This window comes from Hesperophylax consimilis, chromosome 30 (assembly GCF_061612785.1).
Source record: "Hesperophylax consimilis isolate HC1 chromosome 30, BYU_Hcon_1.0, whole genome shotgun sequence".
NCBI classification, from domain to species: Eukaryota; Metazoa; Arthropoda; class Insecta; order Trichoptera; family Limnephilidae; genus Hesperophylax; species Hesperophylax consimilis.
In genome coordinates, this window is record NC_142865.1 from 18,456,769 (window position 1) to 18,471,358 (window position 14,590).

A 14,590-nucleotide genomic window follows, 5' to 3' on the forward strand; every position below is an offset into this window, starting at 1 on the left:
GCGATAGCCCGTACCTAAAATACTACGGACTGCCTCATGTTTGTGTTTGAAAAAAAAAGATTTTCACAAAACTAGCGATTCTGTTGCCGCGAACTTACTGGAGGACAAATTTGCTCCACACAGACCAATAAAAGGTAAAAAAACCAATGCTTATTGTGATCTTTGGACTGCGAGAAAATGCACTTTGTTTTTGATAAATGTTTACGTAAACCAATGTTTTTGGTTCGGGTGGCATTTTTAAGATCACAGGGCTTGTCTAGAGATACTTGGTCGAAGGACCGCTTAGATAGTTTGGACATGAAGAGCGGAGAAAGGTGTTTCAGGAGATTATTAGATTAGTGTGTGTGTAATATGGAAGATTGATTTGCGGTATAAGTCAGGGAAGACAGAGGCCATTTCACAACCACCTGAATCAAATTCGTAAGATTATCTTTATTTATTTATTTAGTACAGGATGCACATAATGTTGGATATTTGGCATAGCGCCGTTTTGTGAAAAAATCACCTTATGGGCGCTGTAATATGTCATAGGTATCACAAAATGAGAGTCGTAATTCATAACAGAAGACAATAATATTTTGTTATGAGATGAAGTTAAATGTAAAATAATAAATTAATTAGAGTTTTTATTTTATCCAGACTCCAGACTCACCATTTGGGAAACGCTGTAACAAACAATCGGCTTGGCTGCAACTCCCGAATTATCTGGTTTAGCCAACAATTTTTTTAAAAATATGTAAAAAGGGACGAACAATGGGCTTGATTTAAGGTAATAACTTTCGGATGGCTGAGCCTTCCAAGGTTGTTCCTTCAAAATCCAATGAACTTGTTTTATCTGTTTTCTGTAGTCGTTGTAGTTATTAACAGTGACAACAAAAAATACAGTATTTACAATGAAGTGTTATGGATATTATAAATAATAGGCAAGATGCTTTTTAGTGGCTTGTGTTTTTTAGAAGATAAATAAAAACATCCACTGGAGCGCTTTTCGTCAAATTTTTGCAAGTATTGCAATATCTTAGTAGCACCTCTAGGTACATCCTAGAGTACTTAGTGAGTCTAAAAATATTGGAAAAATGGTAAAATCTAGGTGAATTCATTGGCTATAAGCCGCAATAATCATTTCTTATTGTTTCAATACTAATATTTTGAGGAATGCTGTTAATTGTATCGAATGGCAGAATTGATTGCTGAAACAGAATTGATTGATAAAACTATCGACAATACTAGGGTAAGAATCAATTTTTTTTAAAGTGAAAACCCCAGTCACAGCCTAATTTTATACACCTAATTAAATTAAATATTACTTAACTTATTTTTTTTTACATCACTCAAATAATTTATTGCTATTATTGATTTATTAGTACATGTCAGTCGATATTATTATTTAACTAATTAGCTCATCGGTTTAGAAAAGCAACTCATAACCCCAAATAACTCCAATAAGTACTAGATATTAAACAATAAACAAAACATCCACTTACTGTAAAGCAGGTAAACAGAAGATGTCTTCACCACCAGAACTTACCACTCACTGCAGGACTCGCGAGGCCGGTGGTGGAGGGAGGCATTCGGGTTCGAGACCCCGAGTCCGAGTTTTCTGGGAGTTGTTGATTAGAGGCATTCGGGTCCGAGTCCAAGTCCTTAGAGGCATTCTCGGGTCCGGGTTCTCTGGGAGTCGTTGATTGGAGGCATTCGGGTCCGAGTCCCAGACCGAGTTCTCTGGGAGTGGTTGATTTCGAAAAGGAGTGGGAGTAGGACCCGCTTCCCGCAAAGGACTCGGGCTCAAGGACTCAATCCGGCTGAACCTACACATCGCTAATCAGGTTATCCCCAGCGTCTCGTTGTTCATTGACTCAACCCATTCATCTACAATCAGAGCTTCAACTAAACCTCTTCCTGATATCTGTAAAAATTTTAAGTCTCTCTCAGAGCTTCACATCATCCAAAATGATCTACTTCCCTTATACAAATTAAAATATAGTCACGTCACCCTATCCCCAACAATATTTGAAGGGATCGGAATCCTTAAAAGTCATTCCAATCTCCCGGCCCGAACTGTCAATAATATTTTCAATGACATTATTTCATCTAAATGGCCCAACTTTTCTCTTTTATTTACTGATGGATCCAAATCTCCCGACTCTCCTAACTGTGGTATAGGTATTAACGTTTACCACAATAATTCTAATGACAGAATATTTCATTCAATTTCAAATCAATTTTCAATATTTTCAGCCGAGTGCATTGCAATAATAGAATCTCTCAAATATATAATCAAAAATAATTTCGAACATTCCCTCGTTCTCTCTGACTCTCTCAGTTCCCTCCAAAAACTTAAATCCAGTCCTCTTCTTCATCCTGATGATCACTTTGTATGCCTTATTCGAGAGATGATAGCCTCCATTCAAAGCTCTGGTAAAACTGTAACTCTGATTTGGATTCCTGGACATGTTGGTATCATGGGTAATGATATTGCGGATGCCTTGGCAAAACAAGGAGCGTCCAACCCTGTTGTTACCCTCGTAAACCACATTCCCCTATCTGACATTTTTTCCATCATCAAAGATAGATCCCGCAATGTTTGGGCAGAGTATTGGCACATTGCTAGTCAATCCAAGGGAGCCTGCTATGCCTCAATACAAAGAACTATTCCATCAAAACCGTGGTTTCAGCAATTCCCTCATTTTTCCAAAAAAGAAATTTCTTCACTCATTCGAATGAGGATCGGACATTGTTCCGTTCCTTCCCATCTTTTTAAAATTCACGTTGTTGACTCCCCAGATTGTACATTCTGTGGTCTAGAAGTGGGAACTTTAGATCACATATTTTTTGGTTGTCCCTCTCTAAACAAATATCCTCTCTTCTATCAAGCCTTATCTAAAATTGCCTCCCCTCCATTCAACATCTCATCTCTTCTAAGTCTGAACTCGACTCCAATTTTCATTATAATTTTGAAATTTGCCCATTTAAATAAAATTAATATTTAAATTCACCTTTCATTTCTCAATAATTTTAAATGATGGCCAAGAACACCCTTGAAGGGTGAAAGCCAGAAATAATGTTAAAAAAAAAAAAATCTATATAAATAAAAATGTAATCTCCGAAAGGTCTTCACCAATCGCTTTGAAATTTTGACACAACGTTGAATTCGAATACGCGTGTTTTTATATTTCTTTATTGTATAGATGTCACTTGTTACAGGTAAAAACATATTTTTTTAAACAGCGTCATCTGTTGGATGTAAAAGCAATTCTTACGTTGTATCACGACTCGACTATTGCAATGGTATATATGCGAGTCTCCCTAAAATATACAGTGATAGACTTCAGTCAGTTTTCAATGCTGCAGCAAGGCTAGTAAAAAGGTGTTTCCAAATATTCCCACATCTCATAACATCTGGGGAACTTTCAATGGCTTAAGTGCCCTGAGGGAATCCAATTCAAACTCTGCTGGGTGGTTTTCAAAGCCATACGTGACACGGTACCACCCTAGTTCTAGGAACGGCGCATTCCAAGCGATGTTAACATTAGGTAAGCAATCCTTCGATCAGCATCTTCAACAGCCATAGGTAGACCATCACCATTACCAATTTTGTACACCGAGCTTTTGCAGTAGCAGGCCCAACAGCTTGGAACAAACTCCCTTCACATTTGCGAAAGATCGACAGCTCATCTGAGCTCAGAGCAAAACTAAAAACTCACCTTTTCAACTTGTAGTATTCAAAATAATTTTTTAGTAGTATGTCAATGCTCAGTCCTGGGGATTTTTCTCCTTGACCACTTGTGATAACTACTTGTTATAATTCTACTCACTTGTAATTACCATTTATAGTGTGTAAACTTTTTTTGGGAATATGTTTGTTTCTTACCACTTACACCACGGGCAGAAAACATAACAACCTGTATTTGTAAATGTTAATATGTATGTCGTAAATCAGCGGTATTGTTATTTTTAAATGATAAACTAATGTTTTTAAGACAAGGTTTTATGCATAGCATAAAGGATAACAAATAATTATAAGCAATATTTTTTTGTTATCCTTTATGCTATGCATAAAACCTTGTCTTATAAACATTAGTTTATCATTAAAAAATAAAAATATTTGACATGTTAAAAATATTTCACCAACAAATGTAGATATAATATGTCTCGACGCCATCTATTGAGAAATTTAGCTATTAACAAAGCCTTTCCTACAAAAATAAAGTTGGTTGTTTACAGGTGGAAGAAATATAATAAGCAGTAATTGTTGATTGAGGTACTAGTACATATTGAATTATTTGGCGGGTTAGAAATAAGCCGACATAGCTCAGTGGATACAGAGCATCTGACCGGACATCAGAAGGCACGGGTTCAATTCCCGTTGGCGGCATTTATTTTTACTCGGGAGATATTTTCAATTTGTATTAATATTTCGAGCGACTAATTATTGCTTATAATTATTTGCAGCGGTATTGTGTAAATACCCTCTCGTTCATAAACATACGTATTGTTTTAAGTCACTGGTTAGAAGTCTTAGTTGTAATTCACTAGACATTCATCTTAGTTATAAGTTACTAGTTATAAGTCACTAGCTTTTAAACGTAGTGATAAGCTACAAGTAATAAAATATAAGTCTATTGATAGGATTAGATTAAATGCATAACTTAAGTTGTTAAGCGCCCTCGAGATAATTTTCTCACGTAAACGGCGCTATAAAAATAATCAAATCATTATTATTATGATCAAAAAATAGAAAATGTATACTTTCAAGTTTTTTGTATCTCTTTCTGTCGTCGATATGTTGTCTTCTTTTCTATTTGTATCTATCGCTCTCTAATTGTTTTTTTTTTAATATATAACATATGGTTACAAAATATATTTATGTTCGCAATCTCCCCAATGAAGAAACTGGTTCTTGTGCTTGGTGAGCGAGTTACACTAATTACAAGGAATATAGAATAACATTATGCAATAGGTAAGTAATAAGAACAATTGAAACTTTTGGATTATCTATATGCATTGTGTAGTTGTATATATATAATATTCTGTTACATACTAATTATTTAGTAATTATGAAAATCTAAATGTAGTGGAGATGAGTATAGACTAATAATAAATATAAATAATGGGAAAAAAATGCAATTATTTAGTTCATTATTTCTGAAAGTGTAACTTCAGTTTTAGTTTAAGTTTGTTGATATCCTTTAATTTCTTTATTTCAAATACTTTATTCCTAAATAGGTATAGTTATTTTGCATTTTTTTGGTATTATATTTTGGTATTTTGGTAGGTATATATATATACTTTTAAGGACTACGTTACGCGGGTAAACCGAGAAAATTATTCTACATCTTACCCCCGTGAAAAGAATACCAAAATGTTATTATAATTCCTTAATATAATAACCCCGACGAGGTTAGAGATAATCGAAACCTGGTTGGCTGTCATTTGTAAATTCAATAAAAAGTGGTGTATTTCGAAATGTGCTATTTTCATTTAATATATAATATCAAACCCCAAAGTATTTGCTTCCTTCAAAACAAACACAAAATCTTTTATTCGACACAACATCAGATCAAGCAAGGGCCGGCCATGAACCAAACGGTGTGGCCTGGCACTGTTTTGGGTGTTAGTGTACGAACTCAAAGGACGAGGGTTTCGGCTTTCTGATTAGTCGGCCGACTGGTGGAGGGCCGCTGACGAGAATGTTTGTATTTTAACGTATGAGACCGCACAGTAGAAGGCAGGTTCAGATTTGTGTGCGCGCGTAGCGGCGCCGATAAGCTTAACCGGAATGAATACTTAATTGCTACTCGACGGTGACGCCGGATGTGAGTGGTTTATTTGTGCACCGGATAGTACCGCTTATTTTGTTGTGCAGGAAGGTAGTGTCGAAATGAGCGACCTGTTAACTGCCGCTGTTTCCAACAAATCGCCTGTCTGAGATAAAATAAACTCTACACACTGTACTTATGTTTTGTTTATTAATTTTAAGATAGAAATCTTCATCTGACGAGCTCGACAACTTGTTGAAACTGACAGCTGTTGACAGGCTACCGCACAGTTGGCGCAGTTTTTACTCGCGTTCTACGTGTCCACAACTCAGTGCTAACTGCCGCCGACGAACTCAGGCTTAATCTGAAAGCTGAAACCCGCGTCTTTTGTGTTTATATACTTAGATACTACAAGCGCCTTAGAGTTATTAAATTATTACATTTTCACCACACGACTCTGTTCAAATTCACCACACGACAATATTGAACTTGGGGATTCAATTTGCACTATTTGATGGCCTTTTCACGAAGTCAAGGTTCGAGCAGGAAATAATATGCACTCTCAACAATGACGAGAATTCGAGTAAAAATATGTCAAATTTTTGTTAATAACAAATGAATTACCATGGCGTCGATCTTCTTTCTTCAGTTCTTGTTTCTTCCAAGTTAAGACTTTTAGGAAAGGAAAGGGATAAGGCAAATGACAATTTGAAAAGGATATTGGGATGTGGAAAAATCACAAAACTGTTCCAATATTACAATATTAAACACAATGGAATATCTCAATTATGAATACCTACTATTACAACTAAATTTATTAAAATTATCCATTTATTAATTATAATTAATAAATGGATAATTATTAATATATAGAATTGTTAATGAAATTAAATCATAAATTCAATAAATTCACAGCCCTGAACTTGATTTCTTTCCATATACCTCGCAGTCCAGCATCTACCGTTTTATTGTCATAACTCCAACACGGCATCCCAATTGTATATTATTGTCGACATATTTAACCAACAATCTCTAAATATAAACAGATCTTTGTCATTGACATAAATTTAAAGACGCGTTATGTTCATATTAATAGAACAAAAAATATGAAACGTTCCTATTTCCAAATTGAAATCGAATAACGAAACGAACGAGAAAAGAATAGCTACAACGAATTTGTGTGAATGAATGAAATGGCTACAAATAACATCATGCATTGCTAAATAAACGGAACGCATCAGATAGAGATAGCCAATCAAAAAATATGTGAAACGGCGATAACGCCCTTCGTTTATCTCTCGCATGTCCGCGGCAAGCATGATGTCTCAAGCGAACGCCGAGCATTTTCGTATGGACGTCATGCTCTGACTGCTCGCCGCGCACATGCTCGCCTGTCAGTGAGCCACTTTTACCCTCAGTCTTGATGAACAAACGAGCGAGCAGAGTAGTAGAATACGTCTGTCCTTCATACTGGTTGTCCACTATACTGGTTGTCTTTTATACTCGTGAGGTTGCATTCGCTGTCTCACTTTATTTTGTATTTATTGAAATTATAAGTGATTTTTTAAATTCATCTTAGGTCTTACCAGAATTCATGTCGAAGCAGATCAACAAATCTAATTCGACAAACTGCCAACCTCTTATTTATTGTACTATGTATTCCCAATATATATTTTCATCTTGCATGGTGGAGTATTTTGTTAAAGTTTCAAGGTGTACGAAAAATAAAACAAAAATGTCAACAAAAGAAGCATTGGGTAGTAAGTTTAGAGTAAGTTGGCAACAATAATATTCTTCTGTTAACTAAAGTGCAAGGTACCAGACAGACACAAGCATAGGGTAACCATACTAACAATTACAACATGGATAGTATGAATAATAAATTATATAAAAAAAAATAACTATAAAAAATAGGTAAATAATTACCGATAGGTAAGTAAATAATAATAATAAATAGAAAGTAAGTAAATAAATTATAATAATTAAATTAAATAATAATACGAGAATGAATTAGATAGTAATAAGTACATAATAATAATACATTATAATACAATAAGTTATTTTAGAAGTAAATAAGTACATGCGCAGTAAGTAAATAAGGATTGTATCGAAACAGAACTTCCACACGGAATTATGATATAAGCGACAACATGGGTGATCCAAAATCATCACTCTCAGCTAGTACAGAGATTTTGACCATTTTCTTGAATGAATTTAAAGTACCTATAGTTTTTATATTTTCACCAAGCATATTATATAGCAACGGAGCTTTATATGAGAAACTTCTTTGTCCGAAGGATGTTCTGGTATACACCGGCTGATACATTAAAGAAGAACCCATTCTAGTGCTGCGCACTTGTTGAGATCTTTTGGCAGTAATAGTGTTGTTGAAAAATTTACAGAGAGCCTGTATTATGTACAATTAATGCCTTACTGTCATAATTTTGCTTTCACTATATAATAACTTTGATGGATACATAAAATTTCTCTTATACATTATTTTTAAAATTAATTTTTGCGCAACATTCAAAGGCTCTAAGGTAGTTTTGTTACAAGAATCCCACCAGACAACATTATATGAAAGCATTGATTGAACAAGAGCATAATATACAGTTTTTAGTGTAACTTTGTCCAATATGTTTCTTAGATTTTTGAAAATATAGAAAATTATTCAATATAAAAAAATTAAAGGAAAATTCGACAAGCGACTGAATAAGCGATGCACAAAAATAATTAATGTTTTTTAAAAACCATTTTTAATTCGTTCGAGAATTTTCTTTTAAACTTTATGAGGGGATATTCAAATAATTTAAAACAACACTAGATAATATTTTCTTCCAAATAATCTAAGTTCTCTTTGCCGTTTTGATTGCTTAATCGTATATTTGCAGGTAGTTGGGAGTAGCTCGGTGCGTTGTGCAGTTCAGTCTGAACGTAGCCAATGACGCAGTTTCCCGGAGCATATTCCACTGTAATACCGGTAATATAAATACAGAATTATGAAATAGAACTCAAAATATGCCGCATTTTTTCTTGGTCTGAATTCTTTCTTCTCCTTTATCTTTTTCTTCGTCAAGTTTCTCTTGATTTCTTCGGAATACTGCTCGTACTGCCTCTTCCATAATCTTTATCTAGAATAAAAATAATTCTTTAGTCAAACAAATCCACTGAAGATATAACCACTCAAGCGACTGGTCCCATATATATTTTATTTTATTTTATTAACGCCTAGAAGGCTTTTACATATACATGTTATGGGTTTTGTTGTTCAGTAGCATTATAAAATATTTTAATTACATAGCATAATAAATTGAGTATGAACTTACATAACAATGTGTAGGGTTATTGTTATGGTGTTATTATTTTATAAACATAAGCAAGCAAAGTTTATTGTACAAAGTACGTCGGTTGAATATTTTACAGAACATAGGTTAAACTAATACATAAACTTGAGAAAAATATAACAGATATAGGTAGGTAGTTAAGTAGATACAATTCAAGTATATAGTTACGGTGTTATAGGAATTTGGACAATGAGTTCGATAAGTTTATATAAATATAGTGTAGTTACAAGAGTGCAATAATGTAAGTAGGTAATACACACAAGACAAGTAAGTTTGTTATTATTATTATAAAGATAAACACTACAATAAAATAAAATAAAATACTTTTTTGTTTTAAAACCACGATATTTATTAATTTAAGAACCGACCGGTTTCACTTTACTTAAGCATCATCAGGGTACAAATTAATACTAAACAAGAAGTACATAATGTGTGTATATATATAACAAAATATAGAGGGAGACAACATGATACAAATATAAGCAACACAAAGACGGTCATAAAATACATTAACATAAGTGCACAAGTAATGGAAAAACCGCTAGATAATTATGTAGACTAATGGGTTATATCAATAAATCGGGAGAAACAAAGCATCAACTGGCATGGTGGTAAGGAGGTAAGGAGAACTGGGATTTTTTTAAGGGTTTATTGGAAACAGACCTAATATTGGACTACTTGATATGTCTAATTGATTATTAAGTATCTGACTTTTGGTTTTTACAGCTTTTTTAATTTCTAGTGCCTCTAAGTTGTTTAGTCTGTTACCATGCCCGTTTTTATGTAAGATGTTAGTACAATAATATAAACACTACAGTTTGTTGTAAACCATCTTTGTAATCATCAATCTTTATTTTGCCCGATTGGGAATTTTACAAAACAAAGCTTAGTTAATGAAACAATAAAATATGCGTTTGAAAAAAAAATTATGAATCTGGTACAAACATTCTAGTATACTGTATTTTAGTTTGTATACTGATTGGTGATGATAAACATCAATTGAGCTATACTTATTACCGAGTATGTGAAGTCTTTGAATAGGTGAGTTTTGAAAATAATTGCTAGCAGATATGGGAACATTATATAGAGCGGTTTGTCGAGTGTCGCGCGTAGGTACACGGAGCGATATAAGACTCGTCAAATCAATGGCGTCCAGTCTGCCATTCGAAATTTTGAAAAGAGATACTAAGTCGCACACTGTGCGTCTCAATGATAAATCGGTTAAATTTAGTAAGTTCATGAGGAAAGTGTAATTAAGATATTCGTTTGGAATTCCTAATTTATAATTAATAAATCGCAGAAATTTATGTTGCACTCTTTCAATTTTTAATTGGTGAATCTTATAAAATGGAGTCCAGATTGTTGAGTTATACTCTAGATTACTTCTAACTAAACCAGTGAATAGCAGTTTGAAGGAATTTATTAATTTAAAATCTTTCGCTGTCCTTAATATAAAACCCAAACATTTCATGGCCTTGTTGGTTATTTCGTTTATATGAGGAACAAATGTTAGTTGCCTGTCAAAAATAATACCAAGATCCTTAATATTCTCAACTCTTTTTAGGAAAATGTTGTTGATGCTATATTGATGCGTAATGGGATTTTTGATTCGGGCAAAAGTTATCGTTTGACATTTATCAATATTGAGAAATAGTTCATTGTGGGTGCACCACTCTTGTAGCCTCACAAGATTAAATTGTAGTACGTAACAGTCATGAATATTTGTAATGGTTTTATAAATTTTGAGATCATCTGCAAATAAGAGAATCATGACTCCATCAAAAACCGTAGTTATATCATTGATAAACAATAAAAATAGTACTGGTCCTAAATGAGACCCCTGTGGGACGCCGGTAAAGACTTCGAACTGGTGTGAATAGTGTGAGTTGAGTTTAACACATATTTTTCTTTTATGCAGATAACTCTCAAACCATTTCAAAATATTCCCTGTTATTCCAAGGGCACTAAGTTTATGTATGAGAATTTTATGTGAGACTTTGTAGAATGCCTTACTAAAGTCAGTATACACTACATCTGTTTGAAGACGCTTTTGCATTGTATTAAATAGGTATTCCTGATAGATCATCAAGTTTGTAAAAGTAGATCTTTTTGCCATGAAACCATGTTGACGATGTGAAATAACTTTGTTAATCTCAGGCGAGAGTTTAGAAAGCAGAGCAGATTCAAATAGTTTAGGGATTGACGATTGGATACATATAGGTCTATAGTTAGAGATATCTGATCTATTTCCTTTCTTAAAGATTGGAAATAGAAAACTGGTTTTCCATTTTTGTGGAAAGGTACCAATTTTTAGAGACAAGTTAAAAAGTTTAGTTAGAGGTAATGTTAAAACTGATAAGCATTTTGATAAGAAAATTGGAGGAATGTTATCGGGACCAGCCGATTTATTAATATCAATATGTACACTAGCTGTACTCAACCACCCGTAGCTGTGGCTCAGTCTGTCTTTGCAGATAGCGTGTTTTGCTTTTACGTCGGGTTAGACGTGAAAACTAAACGCTCTATTGATGGTGTTGTTTTTTTTATTAAAAAAGCATGTTTTTACTTGTGACATCTACATAATACTAGCGGGCCCGGGCAGAAGTTGTCCTGCCACATAACGCCTTCTTTGTAGACCGCATTTTATATAGACCTCACTTTATCTAGACCACCTTTAGTCGCTATTGTCGGATATTTTATGCATTTTACCTACATAGAATACATGCGCAAGTCACATCCATCGTAGATATTGTTTTGACGTTTCATTTGATATCAATCATTTCAGCAGATTGTGATTATTGTTCAGTAAGATAGAAAATAAGTAAAAATGCCACCGGTACCATTCTGTAGGTACTCAAACTGCCTTGAAGTATATGTCTTTCGCATTTTGACAGATCGCCGTACGAATACGATCCATAGATTATCGAGATAGATCCTTATTAGTCCAAACAAGAGCATAAAATGCAGCATATGCTTAAATGCATTTCATTACACCTGCATTAATAGCACCGCAGAAAATTTTTAAAAAATGTCAAAAACACTCAGAGACAACTGGAAATGCAAAGAATGTAAAACATTGGATGCTAAAACTCAATCACAATCCAATTACACTCCTTCTTCTAGTAAGAACTTTCGGCCTACCGACTCAACATACACTGAAAACCCAAAAAATATGAATTACATTATAAATTACATAGACAAAAAATTCGATGAAATGAAAACAGTGATTTTAAACAAGATAGAAACGGAATCTGCGGACAATAAAAAATCGCTTCAATTTATAAGCGACCAATACGATACATTAATAAAATCTATTGAAAAAATTCCACAGTTAGAAAAACAAATATCTGAAATTAAAAATGAACTAGAACAAAAAAACATAGAATTCAAAAGTATCTTAGTAAAAACAACAGAGATGGAACAGGCGACAATGGAAGAGTATCTTGAAATATCAGGTATCCAAAATAATGATCCTAAAATGACAAAAAACATAATAAAAGAAATAACTGCTGCGTGCGGAGTTCAAACTGAAGACACGGAAATTTCGAATATAAATCACATCCAAGATCGCCGACCAAACCACCCACCTAAAATAACTTTCAAATTAAATAACAAAAATAAAAGGGATGCTATACTATCATCAAGAAAAGGTGGAGGCAATACACCAGCCCGGAAAACAAAACATTTATTAAACATTGTGATGACATTAACAAACTAACATAAACACAACTCCACACGTAACTACACTTCACATCATATACTTACACAATTAATCACCAACATGGCGGATTACATGGAATATACATACTCGGACAACCAACACTACTGTGTAAGTACAAACGATTTTAATATATGGACAAACATCACAAAAGAAAAAAATAGAATCAAAATATTACACCAAAACATTAGGTCTATAAATAAAATTTTTGATGAATTTACGATATACCTACAACAGCTTGAGAATAATTTTGATATAATTGTGCTGACAGAATGCTGGTTGAACGATAAATATGTACCAAAAACTATCAAAAACTATAACACACACCACACAAAAAAACACAAAATCAAAATGATGGTATAGTTATATGCATCAATGATAAAATAAATACAATCGTCAAAGAAATACACATAATAGACTCCAACTGCATACACATAACATATGATAAAGAAACGTGTATTCTTGCGATGTACAGATCTCCATCCAAAAACAACATCACACATTTCCTAACTGCACTTAACAATACTTTAAAAGAAATCAACAAAAATAAAAATATCATCATCATTGGAGACCTAAACATAAACATCTTAAAAAACGGACACCCACAAAACATAGAATATCTAACACTACTAGCGCAGCATGGACTGGAGCCAACGATAAAGGTTCCAACACGAATCACACAAAACACAAAAAGTTGTATAGATCATATAATGATCAAAACAAAACTAAAAACCAAAACCGTAGTACTTGAAAGCACTATCACAGATCACTATATGAATATGATAGCAATAGACACCGAAAACACAAAACCCAACCAAAACAAAATATTCACAAAAAAAAATAATAAACTACTCAAACTTGAAAGAAAAACTCAAAAAAATAGACTGGAGTACAATATACCAAATAGAGAACGTGGAAGAGGCCTGGGATAAATTTAATAACATGTTAGCACAAGAAATTAATAATAACACTATAATAAAACAAGTAAAACTCACACACAAAGCAAAAAAAATTAAACTATGGATAACACAGGGAATATTAAACTGTATTCGTAAACGAGACAAAATTCACAAACAAATTAAATATACACCCTACGACATGGAACAACTTAACTACTATAAAAGATATAGAAACATCTGTACGAAAATTATTAGAGTGGCTAAGGAATTATACTATGGAGAAAAACTTAAAAAAGAAAAAAATAACCCAAAGGAAATATGGAAAACATTAAAAGAAGTTACATACACACAAAAATACAAACAGAAAAATACTATTGAAAATCTAAATATTGACTCCAAAGAATTAGACGTCAATGCAAATACAGAAACTATAGCAAATCATGTGAATAACTTCTTCGCAAATATAGGAAAAGTTTTAGCGAACCGTAAATTGTATAACACAAACGCACTAACACAAACAAATAGATCAAATATCAATTAAAAAAACGACACAACACAGATTTACAATAAAAACAACCTCGGAAGAGGAAATCGACAAAATAATAAACACATTAAAAAACCGAATTGCTCCTGGATTAGATGAGATAACAACGGATTGCATTAAGATATTAAAAAATGAAATTTTAAAACCTATAACACACTTAATCAACCTTAGTATAACACACTCCTGCTTTCCTAGTACTCTTAAAAAAGGACTAGTTATCCCCATTTATAAATCCAGAGACAAAATGGAAATATTTAAATATTGAAGACAATATTAGTGATTTCTAAACGAAAATCTGAAACAGAAAAATCACAAAAGGAAACGGT

At 33.2% G+C, this 14,590-nt stretch overlaps 1 protein-coding gene across 1 annotated transcript in view; it reads right to left on the minus strand.

Annotated features, from left to right (window-relative positions):
* Positions 1–4,772: 4,772 nt before the first annotated feature.
* LOC149409723 (rho-related protein racG-like) overlaps positions 4,773–14,590 on the minus strand; it is a 41,732-nt gene continuing 31,914 nt past the window's right edge. Inside the window, exon 6 of the mRNA XM_089649548.1 lies at positions 4,773–8,890. Coding sequence (XP_089505674.1) covers positions 8,771–8,890 — 120 coding nt within the window. The 3' untranslated portion in view covers positions 4,773–8,770. The remainder of the gene's footprint in view (positions 8,891–14,590) is intronic.